Below are 15,815 nucleotides of genomic sequence, written 5' to 3'. Positions count from 1 at the left end.
CTTTCCTGTTGCAGGTGGGCTTGCCAGTAGCTGCTGGGGTTCTTCTACCGGTTACAAATACTATGTTGACGCCATCCTTGGCAGGTGCAATGATGGGTATTAGCTCATTGGGAGTTATGGCTAACTCATTACTTCTTCAGGTTGAGTACAACAGAGGAAATCCAGTGGCAGAGCAGGAACATAAACAGTCAAGTGAGCTCAAAGAAAAGCAGTCCACCTCTCCGCTTTGGAAGTCAAAGCACAGTGGTGATGTAGAGAAGGGGCTTGCATATTCTGAAAACCGAAGCTGACGATTTCTGCTCCTTTTCATGTGAACATATTGCGAAAGTAACGGGTTTCACAGCTGATTGTAGCAATATAGAGGGCCTTCTGTCATTGAGCGTGTTGAGAGTCGAAGCTGATGGCCTTTACCGGATTGAAGTGGAGGTTTTTGTGTGATAGCATATGTGGTGGAGGCTCTCAATGTCAGGTTGAAGAGGAATTGTGCTAGCAACGGTTCTGATGATATGAAAAAGGTTTTGCTCCTCTTTGCTATAATTATTGTGCATCCAGTGTTTTCAATGTGGTGGAGCCTGTCAAATCTATCATTGTTTGGATGCGATTCCAAACAATCCCCTTTTTTTTTATATGATCTGTTTAAGGCTCGAGAAGGCCCTTGTTACTCACTGTAGATATGCTCTGGTCAGTCCCTTGAGATTTTGATGCCTCGGGTGTATGTTTTCTATTTTGATCCATCCCATTCCCCCCTTCTCTTAGTGTAAATGTATTGTTGCCAATTTGGACACATTCACATTGGAAACCATACACGATTCCTCCATGATTCAAAAGAAAATTTATCTTTATTTTTCTCCAAATCTATGCAAGATTTTTTCTTCTCTCTCACGCTTAAATCGGCATTTTTCAATCCTAATGTGGTACAATCGTAAGCTGAGACTTTTTCCCCAAACACTAATTGTAGGCATGCATGAGAAGAGGGGGGGGGGGGGGGGGGGGGGGGGGGGGGGCACGGGCGGGTGGCAGTGCTTTGCTAGAAGCTTACTTCAAACCAAAGAGAGAAAAGACACACTAAACACTCGATTTTCTGGCAGAATTTAAAGATTTGCCAGTTTTCACTAAAACTTGTAAAATGTTAATATATCAACTTTTTTTTTTTCAAAGGCAGAATTTTGCAATTTTAACCAATTACGATAACACTATTATGTGCGTTTATCCAAAGGGAGTTTTTATTCTTTAAAAATTACATAAATTTATTCACGCAAAAATGGATTAAAGGCATTTTCTTTCCAAAGAAAGGGGGTAGTTTTATCCAGATTTAAAAATTGATAGGTTGGGATTTTAATTACCAGTTGAACACACGTATATGGATCTTACATGTAGAGGACACCCTACATGTTAGGCTAACTAAATATGGATAGGTCACTAAGATTGAGCTATCTTATCTAGTATAAACCATCCAATTTAGGAAGGCCTATGATCTCATAGGTGGTCAAACTTGTGAGATCAACATTGAGGAAGAGGTAAAAAGTTGGTGACCTAGGTGTCTAGAGACTAAAGAGCTGATAGAAAATTCATATGCTCAAAGGGAATGTTGCATGACTCATAGGCTGAACGAAAGCAAGCAAGGCTCAGAGGTAGCGGACGCATCATGGTTTAGAGGTTGGAAAGCAGATGACCTTCAAAGGACCTACATTTCCCCCCCTCCCGATTAAAAGAGAAATGGTTATCAACTATGAGGCAAAACGGTTTTTAGTGGGAAAACTATGCATAGGGTGGTCTTACCACAAATTAAATGATATGGGAAGTGTCTAAACCCATTTTACAAACTACATGAATTTATATAAGTTAAGGAAAATACCTTGGCGAAGCAAATCCTATAAATTGCGAAAACAAAGCAAAGTTTTTTGATTTTTTTAAATTTATCAAGGTTGAGGAAAACAATACAACGGTTTGTCCAAGAATCTTGACTGCTAGGTAAATCAATGGACACGATCATTGCTGCTTCTACCTCTTTTGTACATTCCTCTTCTTTGATCTAGGCAAGAAGTTTAGCATGTTTCTTGGCTAGGTTTCTGAAACATTGGTCAACAATGTAATGATTCATTTGCAAAGAAAGAGAGCCTTCGAGGTTAAAACTCTTTCTTGAGGGTGGTTGTTACCTTTTGACCAGCTCTTCTTGGAATAGAAGACTTCGTACATCTAAGTGCTTTTTAAGAGTTTTTGTAGGTTGATAATTAAGGCCATGAAGATGTATTTTAGAAATGTTAATTTACCACCAAAGGCCACATTCTTTTCCACCTAGTTTGATTGTTTAGCTGGTTCAATGCAAACATGTTTGGGCTCATCTTGTCGGGTCTTTTTCCGTACATCTTCATAATGAGGAGCTGCATTTTGGTTTCCACAATGAGAGTTAGTTGATGGCAAGCCCATAGCCGAGGATAGCCATGGTGTGGTTGAAGATAATGAACCTTTTTTTATTGGACGCTCCAGAGGGCCCACATGGGGAGGTGCTTGTCCCTTCGAAATATTAGCCATGAAACATGGTCTTACAGGAGCCACATGTAGGCATCACCATGGACACCTAATTGATGCACCTCGTGCTGGGAACGACGGAGAGAACTTGTAATAACTAGCTAGAAACCTCCTCCTTGGGTGACTCACCCGTGGAGGAGGATGCTCTTGAGTGTCGAAGGGCAAGAGCCCTAGCAACATGAACACCATGTCAACACAAGGTTTCCCTCTAGAGGTGACCTAACGGGGGATTTGAACCCACACTTCATAGGTTGAGTAGACCAACTCTTTGGGGACTGATAATGTACCTTTTAAGAGAAGGTTTTGTAGGTAACTTATCGTTTTTACAAGGAGTCAAAGATAATGTTGAGAAAACTTGCGGAGGCGTTGGGAGGTTTGTTATCTGCATCTGAGCACGCGAGAATGGCTGGAGGTTGGTACTGCAAGAAGCCAAGAGAGGTGGTGTAGACGGAAATGGTGCACACGGTGCTCTCTAGTGGTTGGGTGGTTAGGATGCAGTTTGCATGCGGACTCACAAGCTGGCTCAAATCTACAGACAATAGTGCAAAGACACGAAAATAGAACTGAATTGAACAATGAACAAAACTGACAATAGCCACAAGCCCTCCAAGGTAGCAGCCTGTACATAACCAAAAAGGCCGTACAAAGACTAGTCGACGGGGCTGCGGTCAACTCTGCCCAGTCCATGACTACCAACAAGGCACAATGGGGATGTAGAGGCTAAGGTACAACGGGGATGTAGAGGCTGAGGTGCAATGGAGAGTATAGTGGTGCAAGTACAACTGAAAACTACAAGGTAACTAGGCAAAGCACAACATGACTGAACAACAAGACTATAAAGCTCACATGCCCGACTACCGACCACCAACGTGAAGTGCTCCAAGACCAATGCCCAAGAGTGTACAAGACTAGGACTTGACTCCGGAACTCTGGCTAGACTCTCTCAAGATTGTCTCTCTATGTTGTCCACGTGCTCGGGCGTCATCCAATCACCACACATATATGATCCAGTTGAAAATATCTAGCCACACATATCGCAACTGAAAGTATCCACCAGTGGTGGCCTAGCAATTGGTGAGTTGGGCTACCACTCGCCTAGCTGGCCACTGGACGGCCTAGCCCGGACCTTGGTCCACCCCCAGCTACTAAAGAAGTGTTGTCTGGTCGCTCTTGAATGCTCTGAAAGGGGTGGCCACAGACTGGCCACTCTCTCGATAATCAATGCTACCTTCCTAGACAAGGTGGTCTGAGCACCACCTGGACCGGCCAGTGTGGACACACTGACCGCCCTTCGGTGGGCGGTCCAGGAGTGCTTGGACCAAGTGTGGTCCAAATTGAAGATGGTGTCGTCTGCAACACCTCCACCGCCGTGCAAGCTGAGCTCTGTGTAGCCCTGCTGCAATTGCCTGTCACTAATCCACTCATCATCCTGGGGGTGGTGCACCAAGAACTGAAAGTGTACTGAACCTGAAAACGAAAAACTGAAATGAACAATGAAAGAAACTCCAACATGGTATGTACAATGGTCTCAAAAAGGTGGGAGGCATTAAGAATGCCGCTGCTGCTGCTTTGATGACTGGGAGGAAGAGGCTGGTGGTGGTGTTGGCATGGGGGACTGTGGAAAAGAGTGATGTGGAGGAGGGAAGTGGAGAGGGTATAGTGGGTATGGCAGAGGGTAGTCTGGCGGCATTGGGTAATAGATAGGTTTTGAGGATTGAGAGGGAGAGCCATGGGGAGGGTAGACCTGAGGTGTGGCGAGGCCCATGTAAGGAAATGGGTAATGTGGATAGTGGTTCTGGAAAGGGTGGAAGTGTAAAGGAGAAGCTATGGAGGCCACACTATGTGTAGGTGGAGTGGGTGGTAGAGATGGAGATATTGGAGCTGTAGATAGGAAGGGTGGGAGTGTAGAGATGGGTGAAGAAGCGAGTTGTGGAAATGAATGTACTGGAGCCTGTGACAGTGGGAAAGTGGGCCTGTTGTAGATTGTACCAGAGTACCCTGTGCCACGTGTGGTGTCGCCAAAAAGGAGAATCCGGTAGATGTAAGTGAGATGACCTGCGGGCTGTTTGAAGCGGGTGATGGTATCATGGGAGTGATAAAAACGAGCGTAGGAGATGGTGTACGCGGTAAAGAGGATGAGTGTGCATGAAAAATAGTGGTAGAAGAAGTGAAAGTCGTGGGCAAAAATGTTGTTGTGCAAGTGGTGTCAGAAGTGGAGAATAAGTGTGTGCTAGGTGTAGCAAGTATAGTGATGCTGATGTGCCAGGGTGCAGGTGGTGAAGTTCGGGTTGAGTAAGATGGTGAAGGTGGCGGTGGGCGTGAGAGAAGGCGTACCTGAGGTGATTGGCGGAGCCAAAGTAACCGCATCTTCTAATGAAGTTGTTGAGGCCAACATCGTGAAGGTGGCCAGTGCGCGCTCCATTGTAGTCGCTTGACGAAACATACTGCTATAGCGTTTTGCCAGTCGACGTATATCCTCTTGTAGAGAATCAATGCTAGCGTATGGTAGCCGCTTAGCGATTGAGAACGATGGATGTCGAGGTTCTCTATCCCCAATTGTTCAAGCTCTGAAGTCTAAGCAGTGTAGATCTGGTGTATCTGGGAATGGAGGGACGTGTACGGACGTGCTCTCGAACCTGCATGGTGACGCTGTGAGCATCCGAGAGCACCCGATTATGATCAAGACGGACTCATAGGCTTGATGACTGAGAGGTGGAGGTGGAGAATGGCACACTGAAATGGTGTAGTACTAGGAGGTCTTTGGGGGGGTGTGTCGTGGGCCATCTCTGTAGGTAATGTAGGATGACGATATGTAGTGGTGAAGATGGGGGCCAGCGATCGTGGAGTGCGAGAAAAATAACGTAAAATTCCATGTGCAGAGGTGTTGGGAGGAGTGCTCGAAAGTGGGGCAAACGAGGCAGTTGGCAAGGTGTGCGACAAATGTCTATGTGTGTGGGTGATGAAGGTGCCTGTGCAATGAAAGATGACTGGGCAGTGTGAGTGGTGGCTTGTGCAAGTGAAAGTGAAGCAATGTACTCTGACTCTGAGAAGGGGAGGACTATGAGAGAAGCTGACGAATCTACCTTTGCTCGGAGGCGTGTAGTCGACGTGCGGCGATGGGGGGGTGAATTAGCTTTATGTTTTCCCTTTTCAAGGGCAACTGAAGCCGATGTTGGAGGTGCTGCAATCGATGCCGAGGCTGTATGTGGAAGTGGAGATGCACTGTGCCTAGATCTAGATGTAGAGTCAAGTTGTTCTATGTACCAAAGAAGTAAGGGAGTGGAGTAGCAGTGGAAACACTGATGATTTTTTATTTGTTGTCTATAGCGCTTTGCTCTATTGCCCAGGTGATCTAAAATTAGCTTGTGAAAAGGAAAAGGAGTGTATGTGACTAGGCAAAATAATGCATCAAAAATAGTGTGCGCATCAAGGTTTGGGGTTGACATCGGGCTCTAATTGTGCTCTAAATAAGCAGTAGGAGAGGATATTGAAGATTTTTTTGTTCTCTTGAAAGTTGGGATATGAAGATGACAGCAGATCATTGGCGGTGTACTACGTCTTCGACTAAGGAGTATTGATGATGACTATGATATGCCCGGGCAGTATTAGGGAATGATGCAGATATCACAAGAAGTTTTGGACAAATTCTCACAATTATTCGGACATTGTGACTTAACATCATGAGCTTTTGTGAGAGAGGGACCGCATACCTAGCTAGGTATGTGGTGCCTCTCGAGCGGCTCATGATGTTATGCATTGTATGAAAAACAAAACACTAAAAAAGACTCTGTTTTCCTACATGAGAAAATTTCTAAATCTTCCTGTGGATGTAGTGGCTACCCGATAGTATCCCCAAGCATTTCTAAAGTTACATTGCGGCGTGGTGAAAAAGGTGACACATTTTTGAAGTTGGAAATGTGCCTCCAAGAGTAGCCGCCGCTAACATAGAGATGCCAAGTGTCGTCAGATTGAATGTACTGAAAATGGCACGAAGGGATTGGTAAGGGAGAGTGGTGTCGAAGACAACCAAGGGGTCGGGGCTGGGCGGCAGGGTACGGAGGAGGATGCTTTCAGGGCCTACCAGAAGATGAAGATGAAGCACACACAAGATCCACGGACATCACGAACGTTGAGCTTTCGACTCAATTATGTTGTCTGAATCTTCGCTGTACTGTATGTCATCCGAGTCGACTTGGGAGCCGACGAGTGATGAGGATTCCTTGCTAGCGGATTCCATGTCAGTAGGGGCCCCTCTGAGCAATAGCAAGAGCGAGAGGGTGGGCGAGCAAAGCGAGCCAAGGGTTAGCGGGTCGCCCGCGGCAGGCTGAGGTCGAGGATGATGAGGAAGGTGAGGAGAAGAGATGGGCAAAGGTTGAGGGTGGACTTGGGCGAGGAGAGAGAGAAAATGGGACGAGCGTTCTGGGGCGAAAGGAGAGAAAGAGGGCGGGGTGGAAAATTAGACGAGAGAAGAAAGAAAAAGGGTGGAAAAAAAGATGGGCAGAAGGAGAGAGAAAGAGGACAAGGAAAAATGGGGCGGAGAGAAGAGAGAGAATGTGGAAAAAAAAGTTGGGGGGACAAGAGAGAAAGAGGGCAAGTCAAAAAGGGCGGAAGGAGAGAGAAAGCGGCGGGGTGGAAAAACTGGGGCGGAAGGATAGAGAAAGCGACGGGGTGGATAAAATGGGGCAGAAGGAGAGAGAAAGAGGACGATGGAAAAAATGGGGCGGGAAAAAATTGGGCGGCATGAGAGAGAAAGAGGCCGAGGGGAAACATGGGGTGAGAGGAGAGAGAAATGGGGCGGGGAAAACGGATGAGGTTGGAAATCGAGCGACGAGAGAAAAAGAGGGTGAGAGAAAAAATGGGACGAGAGGAGAGAGAAAGAGGACGAGGGGAATAAATGGGTGAGAGGAGAGAGAAATGGGGCAAGGTTGAAAACTGGGCGACAGAAGAGAGAAAGAGTGTGAGGGGAAAAGTGGGGCCGCAGGAGAGAGAAAGAGGGCGAGAGGAGAGAAATGGAGCGGGAAAAATGCAGTGAGGTTGGAAATTGGGCGGCACGAGAAAGAAAGAGGGTGAGGGAAAAAATTTGGACAGAAGGAGAGAGAAAGAGGGCGAGGGGAACAATGGGGCGAGAGGAGAGGGAAAGAGGACGACGGAAAAAATGGGTGGGAAGAGAAATGGGGCAAGGTTGAACATTGGGTGGCAAGAGGGAAAGCGGGCGAGGGGTAAAATGGGGCAGGAGGAGAGAGAAACAGGGCGAGGGGGAAAATGGGGCGAGAAAATGGGGTGAAGGAGAGAGAAAAAAGGTGAAAAAAGATTGGGCGAAAGGAGAGAGAAAGAGGACATGGAAAAATGGGCAGAGGGAAGAGAAAAAGGATGTGGAAAAAAGTTGGGCGGGAGGAGAGTAACAGAGGGCAAGTCAAAAAAAGGGCGGAAGGAGAGAGAAAGGGGTGGAGTGGAAAAAATGGGACGGAAGGAGAGAAAGAGGGCGAGGGAAAAAATGGGACGAGCGGAGAGAAAATGGGGCGGGGAAAATGCGATGAGGTTGGGAAATTGGGCGGTAGGAGAGAAAAAGAGAGCGAGGGGAAGAATGGGGCGAGAGGAGAGAGAAAGCGGGCAAGCGCAAAAATGGGAGAGAGGAGAGAGAAATGGAGTGGGAAAATGGGCGAGGTTGAAAATTGGGCGGCAAGAGAGAGAAAGAGGGAAAATTGGGCGGGAGGAGAAAGAAAGAGGGCAAGGGGGAAAATGGGTGAGAGGAGAGAGAAATGGGGCGGGAAAATGCGGTGAGGTTGGAAATTGGGCGGCAAGAGTGAGAAAGAGGGCAAGGGGAAAATTTGGATGGGAGGAGAGCGAAAGAGGGCGAGGGAAAGGTGGGGCGAGAGGAGAGAGAAAGAGGACAAGGGAAAAAATGGGCAGGAGAGAGAAATGGGGTGGGGAAAATGGGGCGAGGTTGAAAATTAGGCGGCAAGAGAGAGAAATTGGGCGAGGGGAAAAATGGGGTGACAGGAGAGAGAAATGGGGCGGGGAAATAGGGCGAGGTTGAAAATGGGGCAAGGTTGGAAATTGGGCGGAAGGAGAGAGAAAGAGGGCGATGAGAAAATTGGGCGAGAGCAAAAAGAAAAAGGGTGGAAAAAAGATAGGGCGAAAGGAGAGAGAGAGGACAAGGAAAAATGGGCGGAGAGAAGAGAAAAAGAATGTGGAAAAAGTTGGGCGGGAGGAGAGAGAAAGAAGGCAAGTCAAAAAGGGCAAAAGGAGAGAGAAACGGGGCGGGGTGGAAAAAATGGGGCGAAAGGAGAGAGAAAGAGGGCGAGGGAAAAATGGGGTGAGAGGAGAGAGAAACGGGGCGAAAAAAATGCGATGAGGTTGGAAATTGGACGACAGGAGAGAGAAAGAGAGCGAGGGAAAAAAATGGGCCATATGAGAGAGAAATGGGGCGAGGTTGAAATTGGGCGGCAGGAGAGAGAGAAAGAGGGTGAGGGGGAAAATGGGGCGAGAGGAGAGAGAAATGGGGCGGGAAAACGCAGTGAGGTTGGAAATTGGGCGGTAGGAGAGAGAAAGAGGGCGAGCGAAAAATGGGACGAGAGGAGAGAAAAAGATGACGAGGGAAAAATTGGGCGGGAGGAGAGAGAAAGAGGACGAGTGGAAAAATGGGAGAGGAGAGAGAAATGGGGCGGGAAAATGGGGTGAGGTTGGAAATTGGGTGGAAGGAGAGAGAGAGAGGGTGAGGAGAAAATGGGGCGGAAGGAACAAGAGAGAGGCGAGGGAAAAACTGAGAAAGGTAGGAAAGAGAGGCGAGGGAAAAACTGAGAAAGGTAGGAAATAGGGCGAGTAGAAAAATAAGGGGCGAGCAGAGAGAGAAAATATTAGCACTTGGCGAGTACAGTGTATGTGGAGGGCAGCGACCAACACATAGCCGCGTAAGGCAGGGCGAGGCCGCGCGAAAAGGGCGGGCTGAATTGGGCGAGCCTAAAAGGGCGGGTTGGAAAAGCAACTAGAGAGAGAAAGATGGAAATTTGGAAAGGCAGATAGTATATCATGCATGTTAGTCGAAGCTAAGGCGAGGGGTAATGTCGAGTATCAAAAGAGAACCATCCAATAGTAGATAGAGAGAAGCGGAACAAGATTGAATTAATACATCCAGCCGATCAAAGAGAAATAATGGAGAGTAAGGAGAGAAGCTGAACCAGATCGGACTAAGACACACTGTCCTCTGTGGAATTAAGGTGAGAGAGAGAAACATAGCCGAAATATTGTATCAAGAGAAGCTTGCCAATAATTACACCAATCACAAAAATGAGATACAGTGACAATAACCAAATGAGAGAAAAAGGCCTATAGAGGGAACAAAAGAAGGGAAGTAGGCAAGAGAAAGGTTTGTGGAACCAAAACAACAATGCTAACATATGAAACTACTATAAGCTTGGCGGAACGAAAAGCTAATTGGTGTGCGTGAGAAATGTCGGTGTTAGAGATTTCTAAGCTTGGTATGGCTTGAGACGAGAGCCATTGACGGGGCAACGATTCCCTTGCTAAAGTGTTCAGCTACACAATGCCTTGATGAAGAATATTGGATACAACAAATGGTCCTTGCCATAGTGGTAGTAGCTTCTTGGCCTTCTTCAAGTACTTGGCTTGGTATAAAAGAACTGATGAACCTTTGCCAAACTTCCTATTTTTTAAGTGTCGATCATGCCAAGCCTTTCTCCTTTGTTGCTCAGTTTCTAAAGCTCTAACTGTTAAGAGTCACTCCTCTTCCAACTATTTGGTGAGCCGACCAGTGTTAGCCAAGTGTTGGGCTCAGTACAGTCCACCTTAACTGTAGTGGACCGTGGTGAATCAAAATGGAATTCAAAAGGTGCCACTGCCTCTAGTCCAAAGGCGAGCTGAAATGGCAAATGTTGAGTTGTGGCCTTGATAACAGTGCGACACACCCACATAGCACCTAAAACCACCGTTGGCCAAGACGTAGGATGAAGGTGGCAAGTTGTGCGAAGCACAGAAAGAAGTACTTTGATGGTGCTTTTTACCTGTCCGTTTGCCTGAGGATAGTAGGAGCATGACTTCCTATGAAAAACTCTATACCGACCAAAAAGATTGCCCAAAAGCTCATTGACAAAGTGGGTGCCTTGATCGCTGGTGATTTCAAGAGGGAAACCAAACCGGAAAAATATGTTTTCATACAAGAATTTTTCCAGTGTGGATGTGCAATCAGAAATTGCCGCTACCTCTGCCCATTTGGTAGCATAGTTTGTAACAATCAAAAGATACCTTTTACTTCCTTGCTAGCCAATTGGGTTGATTGGCCCAACAAAATCAATGCCCCATCTTTCAAAAGGAAACCATGCCAAAGAGACTTGTAAGGGACGGTTGGCCTGGCGAGTTGGTTTTGGGGCACACCGTTGGCATGAATCGCAAGACCTAGCATATTGCACTGCATCTCGAAACACATATGGCCACCACAACCCAGTATGCAGAATGCAATGGGTAGTGATGTGTCCTTGGTAGTGGCCACTTGTACTACCAGAGTGATCTCTTCTAGAATTGCTGGAACTTCATGTGGTAGAACACAATGACAAAGAATCCCATCCGGACCACTTTTGTAAAGCGTGTAGCCAATCACGGTATAGGGCTTGCTTTTGATATAAGCAACCTCCTCTTTTGCAGGCTAGACAGATCTGGTGGATAATAACTAGTGGAGAAAAGATGCATTATGTTCGAGTACGAGTCTGTGGTAGTGTCCACCGTAAAAAGCAAATTGTATGGAAGGTTATCTTATACACTCGTGGCTGGCTCTCCTGACTCAATCTTAGAGAGCTGGTTGGCCATCTAATGCTCTTTACCAGGGTGAAAAGAAAATTCAAAATCAAATTTGTGAAAGAGTAATAACTACCTCCAAAACGTCCGGCTACTTAAGGCTTGTTGAGAAGATACTTGAGGGCTTGGTGGTCATCGATCACCACAAAATGGACACCCAAAAGATAATGCATGCACTTCTACAAAGCATAGACAATGGTCAAACCCTCTCTTTCATTGGTACTATTAGTTTCTTTTGGCTTTTGTGAGTAGCCGACTTGCAAAGCAGATAGGGCGGCCTAATTTGTACTCCTTGCTAGGTTGAGTAAGGACTGCATCTACGGCTATGATACTAGCATCCGTGTGCACATGGAAAATGAGTGACCAATTAGGTGTGAGTAAGATGAGGGCATGTGTGAGGCGTTTCTTTAGATAATTGAAAGCTATCTCTTCTGTAGAGGTCTAATGAAAGGTTTGGGCTTGACTAGCGAGGTGAGACAGAGGCCTGAAAATATCCGCATACATTCTAATAAACCTTCGGTGGTACCCGTTGTGACCTACAAATCTTTGGACTCCTTTAGTATTAATTGTCTTAGGCATGCGTAAAATGGCTATAACTTTTTCCAAGTAAGGAGCAAGGCCTTTAGCAGAAACAATGTGACCTAATAGAGTGCCTTGTGTGACCATAAAATGACACTTATTCGGGTTGTGTTTCAGATTTACCTCTTTGTAGCGAGAAAACATGAGGGCTAATTGTTTCATTTGCTCTTGGAAGCATTCGACTGGACTTGCACAGCCTTGGCCCAAGAAGCAAGAAAAGTCGTCCATGAAGATCCGTAGAAACTTATTGAGGAAGGCCTCAAACACAATGTAGGCTGTTCTGTTCCAGGAAGCTGGTGCATTCTTTAGTCCAAAGGGAATCCTTTTGAAGACAAAGACTCCCTATGGGGTAATAAAAGATGTCTTGATCCTATCATCTTCTAGAATGGCCATTTGATTGTAGCCTTTTGTAACAATCCATAAAAGTTAGCAGAGCATGGCCGGCTACATATTCTATCACTCTCACAGAGAAGGGGGTAGGAAAACCGTCTGAGATAGTGACCTTTTTAAGTGCTCTACAGTCTACACATACCGTGATCTTGTTGGAATTCTTCTTTGGGGCAATAATCATTGGAGAGAGCCATTGTGTGTGTTCAATTGGCTCAATGATATCGGCTTGCAACATTTTATCAATTTTTTTCTTGACTGCCAGTGCATACTTGGGGTTGAGCTTGTATGCTTGACCTTGCACAGGTTTGGCATTTTCATATAGGGGTATGGAGTGAACTCCCAAAGCTAGGTCAAGTCCTGTGAGGTCTTTGTGGGGGGTGATCCCAGAGCCATGCAGCCAACAATACTAGATTGGGCTCTTCTTTAGTACCTAAGTTGATTTATTTGACCGTGTCTTGATAGTTGTCTGGGTTCCACTCTTAAATTACATCCTGCCAACTTTGGTCATCCACATCATGAGAGGGACTCTTGATCAATGGAAAATTCTTGTGCTTGCTCTTGTAACCATCCTGGAGGAAGTTCCTCCAGAGGCAAATCATATCTAGTTTTCTTTGAGCTGGTCTGCTGACTCTTGGGTGGGGTGGGGTTGGTTGAAGCTTGGCCAATGGGCAGGGAAGAATCACCTATCTTGGCTTCATGCTCTAATTATTCTTCTTGTTTCCCTTTTAGGGGAGACTTCTTACCAACTTGTGGTGAGTGACGGGCTCTCCAAGACCAAGAGACTCCACTTCTTGAACACCTCTGCCTTCCTTTGTTCTAGTGAGGACTACAAAATAGTGAGGGTCGGGTGTTGCTTCTAACCATTGTAGGACCTCATTTTCTTCACCTAGAACTTTGGGTAAGACCTCCTCCTCAGGTAGGTTCTCCTCGGCTTCTTTAGCTTTTGTCTTCTGGTCATCATGCTGTGTAATGTTGAGGGAAGACTTTCTATTGGATGGGTTAGATCCACTTTCTAGTTGGATCTTTCCATGCCCTATACTTGGTGTAGTGATCCACATTGTATCATTGTCCCAGTCATGAAGTGCACGAGTATGTCATAGCCAAGGCCTACCAATCAATAGAGGAAAACCCCCATCCACTTTTGGTAGTTAGACTACCACAAAGTTGAGCCAAAAAGTGAAGTCTTCTACTACCATTGGAGCTTGTTCCACCACCCTGACCGGGCGGACTTTGTGTTGGATCTTTCCATGCCCTATACTTGGTGTAGTGATCCACATTGTATCATTGTCCTAGTCATGAAGTGCACGAGTATGTCATAGCCAAGGCCTACCAATCAATAGAGGAAAACCCCCATCCACTTTTGGTAGTTAGACTACCACAAAGTTGAGCCAAAAAGTGAAGTCTTCTACTACCATTGGAGCTTGTTCCACCACCCTGACCGGGCGGACTTTGTGTTGGTTGGCTAAGGTGCCAGTGAAAGTGGTGCTCTTGGGCACCAAGCCAAGCTATCGCATAGTGAAATCTAGCATGAGGTTGATCCCAAAGACACCATCCACTATGACACCTGTAAATTGATGGTGATAAATGGACACTGTGATACAAGGACTTTTATAGTCAGTGAGGGGTGCCGGAGGGTAGGAAATCATGTATGACTCTTCAAAGGAAATTGTGGGCAAGTGCCTGCCCCACTGCTTGGGCATGACGGGTAGAGAGCTTGGATTGCCCTGAGAAGGTCGCTTCTAAAAGTAGGGTCTATTTGGAGAAGTTCATACAATGAGATGCTTTTGTACGTGGTCTTCATAATTTCCTTAGCTGGCAATGATGTTAACCTACAAATCCTTCCTTGTGACAGAGCTTGGGCCTCCATGTCCTGTAGGGCTTCCGTATATGCATGTTCCAATGCCGATGGCATAACAATAATCTATGGCACTGTATCTTCTTCTTCCTCTATCGATCGCAACTTAGTTGACTTCTTAGATTGTCGTGTAGGCAGAGACTTTTTTATGGGCAAGGATAGGTTCTAGGCTATACTTTGAGCTCTTGTGAATACTCCAGTAGTGCTTGAGATTTTTTGAGCCAATGTAGCAGGTGAAGGTGAAGGGTGAGGAGTGAGGACATGAGTGGATGGTGAGGGAAAAGTACACATATTGGGCTCTTGTGAAGCAAGCAGAGAACTTATAGAGATCATGTTCATAGAATAAGATGGGCGTTGCTTGGGGCAGTCTCTCGTGTAGTGATCTTTAGCATCTAAACAATGTTTGCATGGTGGAGCTCCTTCTGGTAGAGAACATCTAGTTTGGTAGTGACCATATTCGCCACACCTATAGCACATCACTGGGAGGTTGGACGCCCTAGGGTAGGTAGGACGTAGAGGGTGTGGTGCCGTGGGGGCAGAGACTTGGTGTTGGCTAGGGGTAGTATAGAAGCTTTGGATTACATGGCTACCATAAGGGGTCATACTAGGTACAATGGGAGATGGTATCAACGGTGGGGATGTACTAGGGCCGAAGTGAGTACCGCAAGGTGAGCCGGTAGGAGGGACCATGGGGGCTGCGCTCATATGCATGGTCGAGGCCAAATTTTGGTGCAGATGATGGACACCTTCAAATGGTAGCAATCCACAGAACTGACAGTGGACCTTCATGGGACATTCTTGAGGCGGGTGGCCGGGGTTGTTGTAGTTTCTGCACCATACTTCGGCCCTCGACTCTTGTTGTTCTTTCAATTCCTCTAACTCCCTTTTGAGTTGTGCCATCTCATTTGAGACGATCAAGCCAATGTTGCTAATGACGTCTTTTCATCCTGTAGTGCCCTCTGTAGCTTAAGGGTTTCTAATTTTCTTTTGAGAGCCACTAGGGTGTCAGCTCTAGGGTCATTCATAAAAACACATCAGGCAAAGAGTTACCTGCTGGGTCGACAAATTATAATATGACATTTTCGATTCTAGTGGTAGCCGCAACAAAATTATCCATGGTAGCTTCAGCCCGCAAGATTTCGTGAAGTTTCTGTTGAGTTGAAGCAAACAAGGCCTTCTCCACCCACTTCTTGATCATGAGATCTCCTGGTTGTTGGGGTACCCTAGCTACCAGGGATCTAGCTTGGGTCATCAACTATGCAAAAGTTTCCCCATGACCCAACTTTAAGCTTTCTAGGTTGTCCAAGGCCTTCTCCCTATAGTCTCTTGGTTGAAACTATTAGCAGCGAAAGCCGCCCTGAGCGAATTCCAGGTGGTGAAGTGGCCCTTTGCAAACTGATTATACCACTTGTCGGCCAATCCCTCTAGGGTGGAAGGAAAAAGCACCATGTAGGAATCTTCTCGGGTTAGCCCACGGATTTGACAGAGTGACAAGAACCACCTCACATGGTTGACAACATCGTCAAGAGATAGTCCCTTAAAAGTAGGAAACTTGATGTCGACCCTCGAGAGAAGGTTTGTCAATTCCTCCGCCATGGCAGGCTTGATGAGGGGTGGGAGGTGATTTCGGAGAAGACATTGGAGAGGATGATGA

General features: G+C 46.3%; 2 protein-coding genes across 3 annotated transcripts in view; one reads left to right on the top strand and one right to left on the bottom strand.

The window, feature by feature from the left end:
• The window catches only part of PAA1 (P-type ATP-ase 1), a 102,508-nt gene extending 101,631 nt beyond the window's left edge, over positions 1 to 877 (top strand). Inside the window, exon 17 of the mRNA XM_086491024.1 lies at positions 15 to 877. Within this exon, the coding sequence (XP_086347150.1) occupies positions 15 to 290 (276 nt within the window). The 3' untranslated portion in view covers positions 291 to 877. The remainder of the gene's footprint in view (positions 1 to 14) is intronic.
• A 2,198-nt stretch (positions 878 to 3,075) lies between these two features.
• LOC147434554 (uncharacterized) lies at positions 3,076 to 6,993 on the bottom strand. Of its 2 annotated transcripts, none has more exons than XR_015185369.1 (2): positions 4,864 to 6,993; positions 3,076 to 3,996 (listed from the first exon to the last, which is right to left on the bottom strand). XR_015185369.1 is itself a non-coding variant. In XM_086491022.1 (2 exons), exons 1-2 carry the CDS (start codon positions 4,970 to 4,972, stop codon positions 3,614 to 3,616), a joined length of 492 nt encoding a protein of 163 aa, XP_086347148.1. In that variant the 5' UTR covers positions 4,973 to 5,214; the 3' UTR covers positions 3,076 to 3,613. The 2 variants fall into 2 exon arrangements, 1 of the variants encoding a protein (XP_086347148.1); XM_086491022.1 differs by having other exon boundaries at positions 4,864 to 5,214.
• Positions 6,994 to 15,815: the final 8,822 nt, after the last annotated feature.

This window comes from Adiantum capillus-veneris, chromosome 19, assembly GCF_014529385.1.
Source record: "Adiantum capillus-veneris isolate H3 chromosome 19, ASM1452938v2, whole genome shotgun sequence".
NCBI lineage: Eukaryota > Viridiplantae > Streptophyta > Polypodiopsida > Polypodiales > Pteridaceae > Adiantum > Adiantum capillus-veneris.
This window is presented reverse-complemented; position numbering and strand designations above follow the sequence as displayed.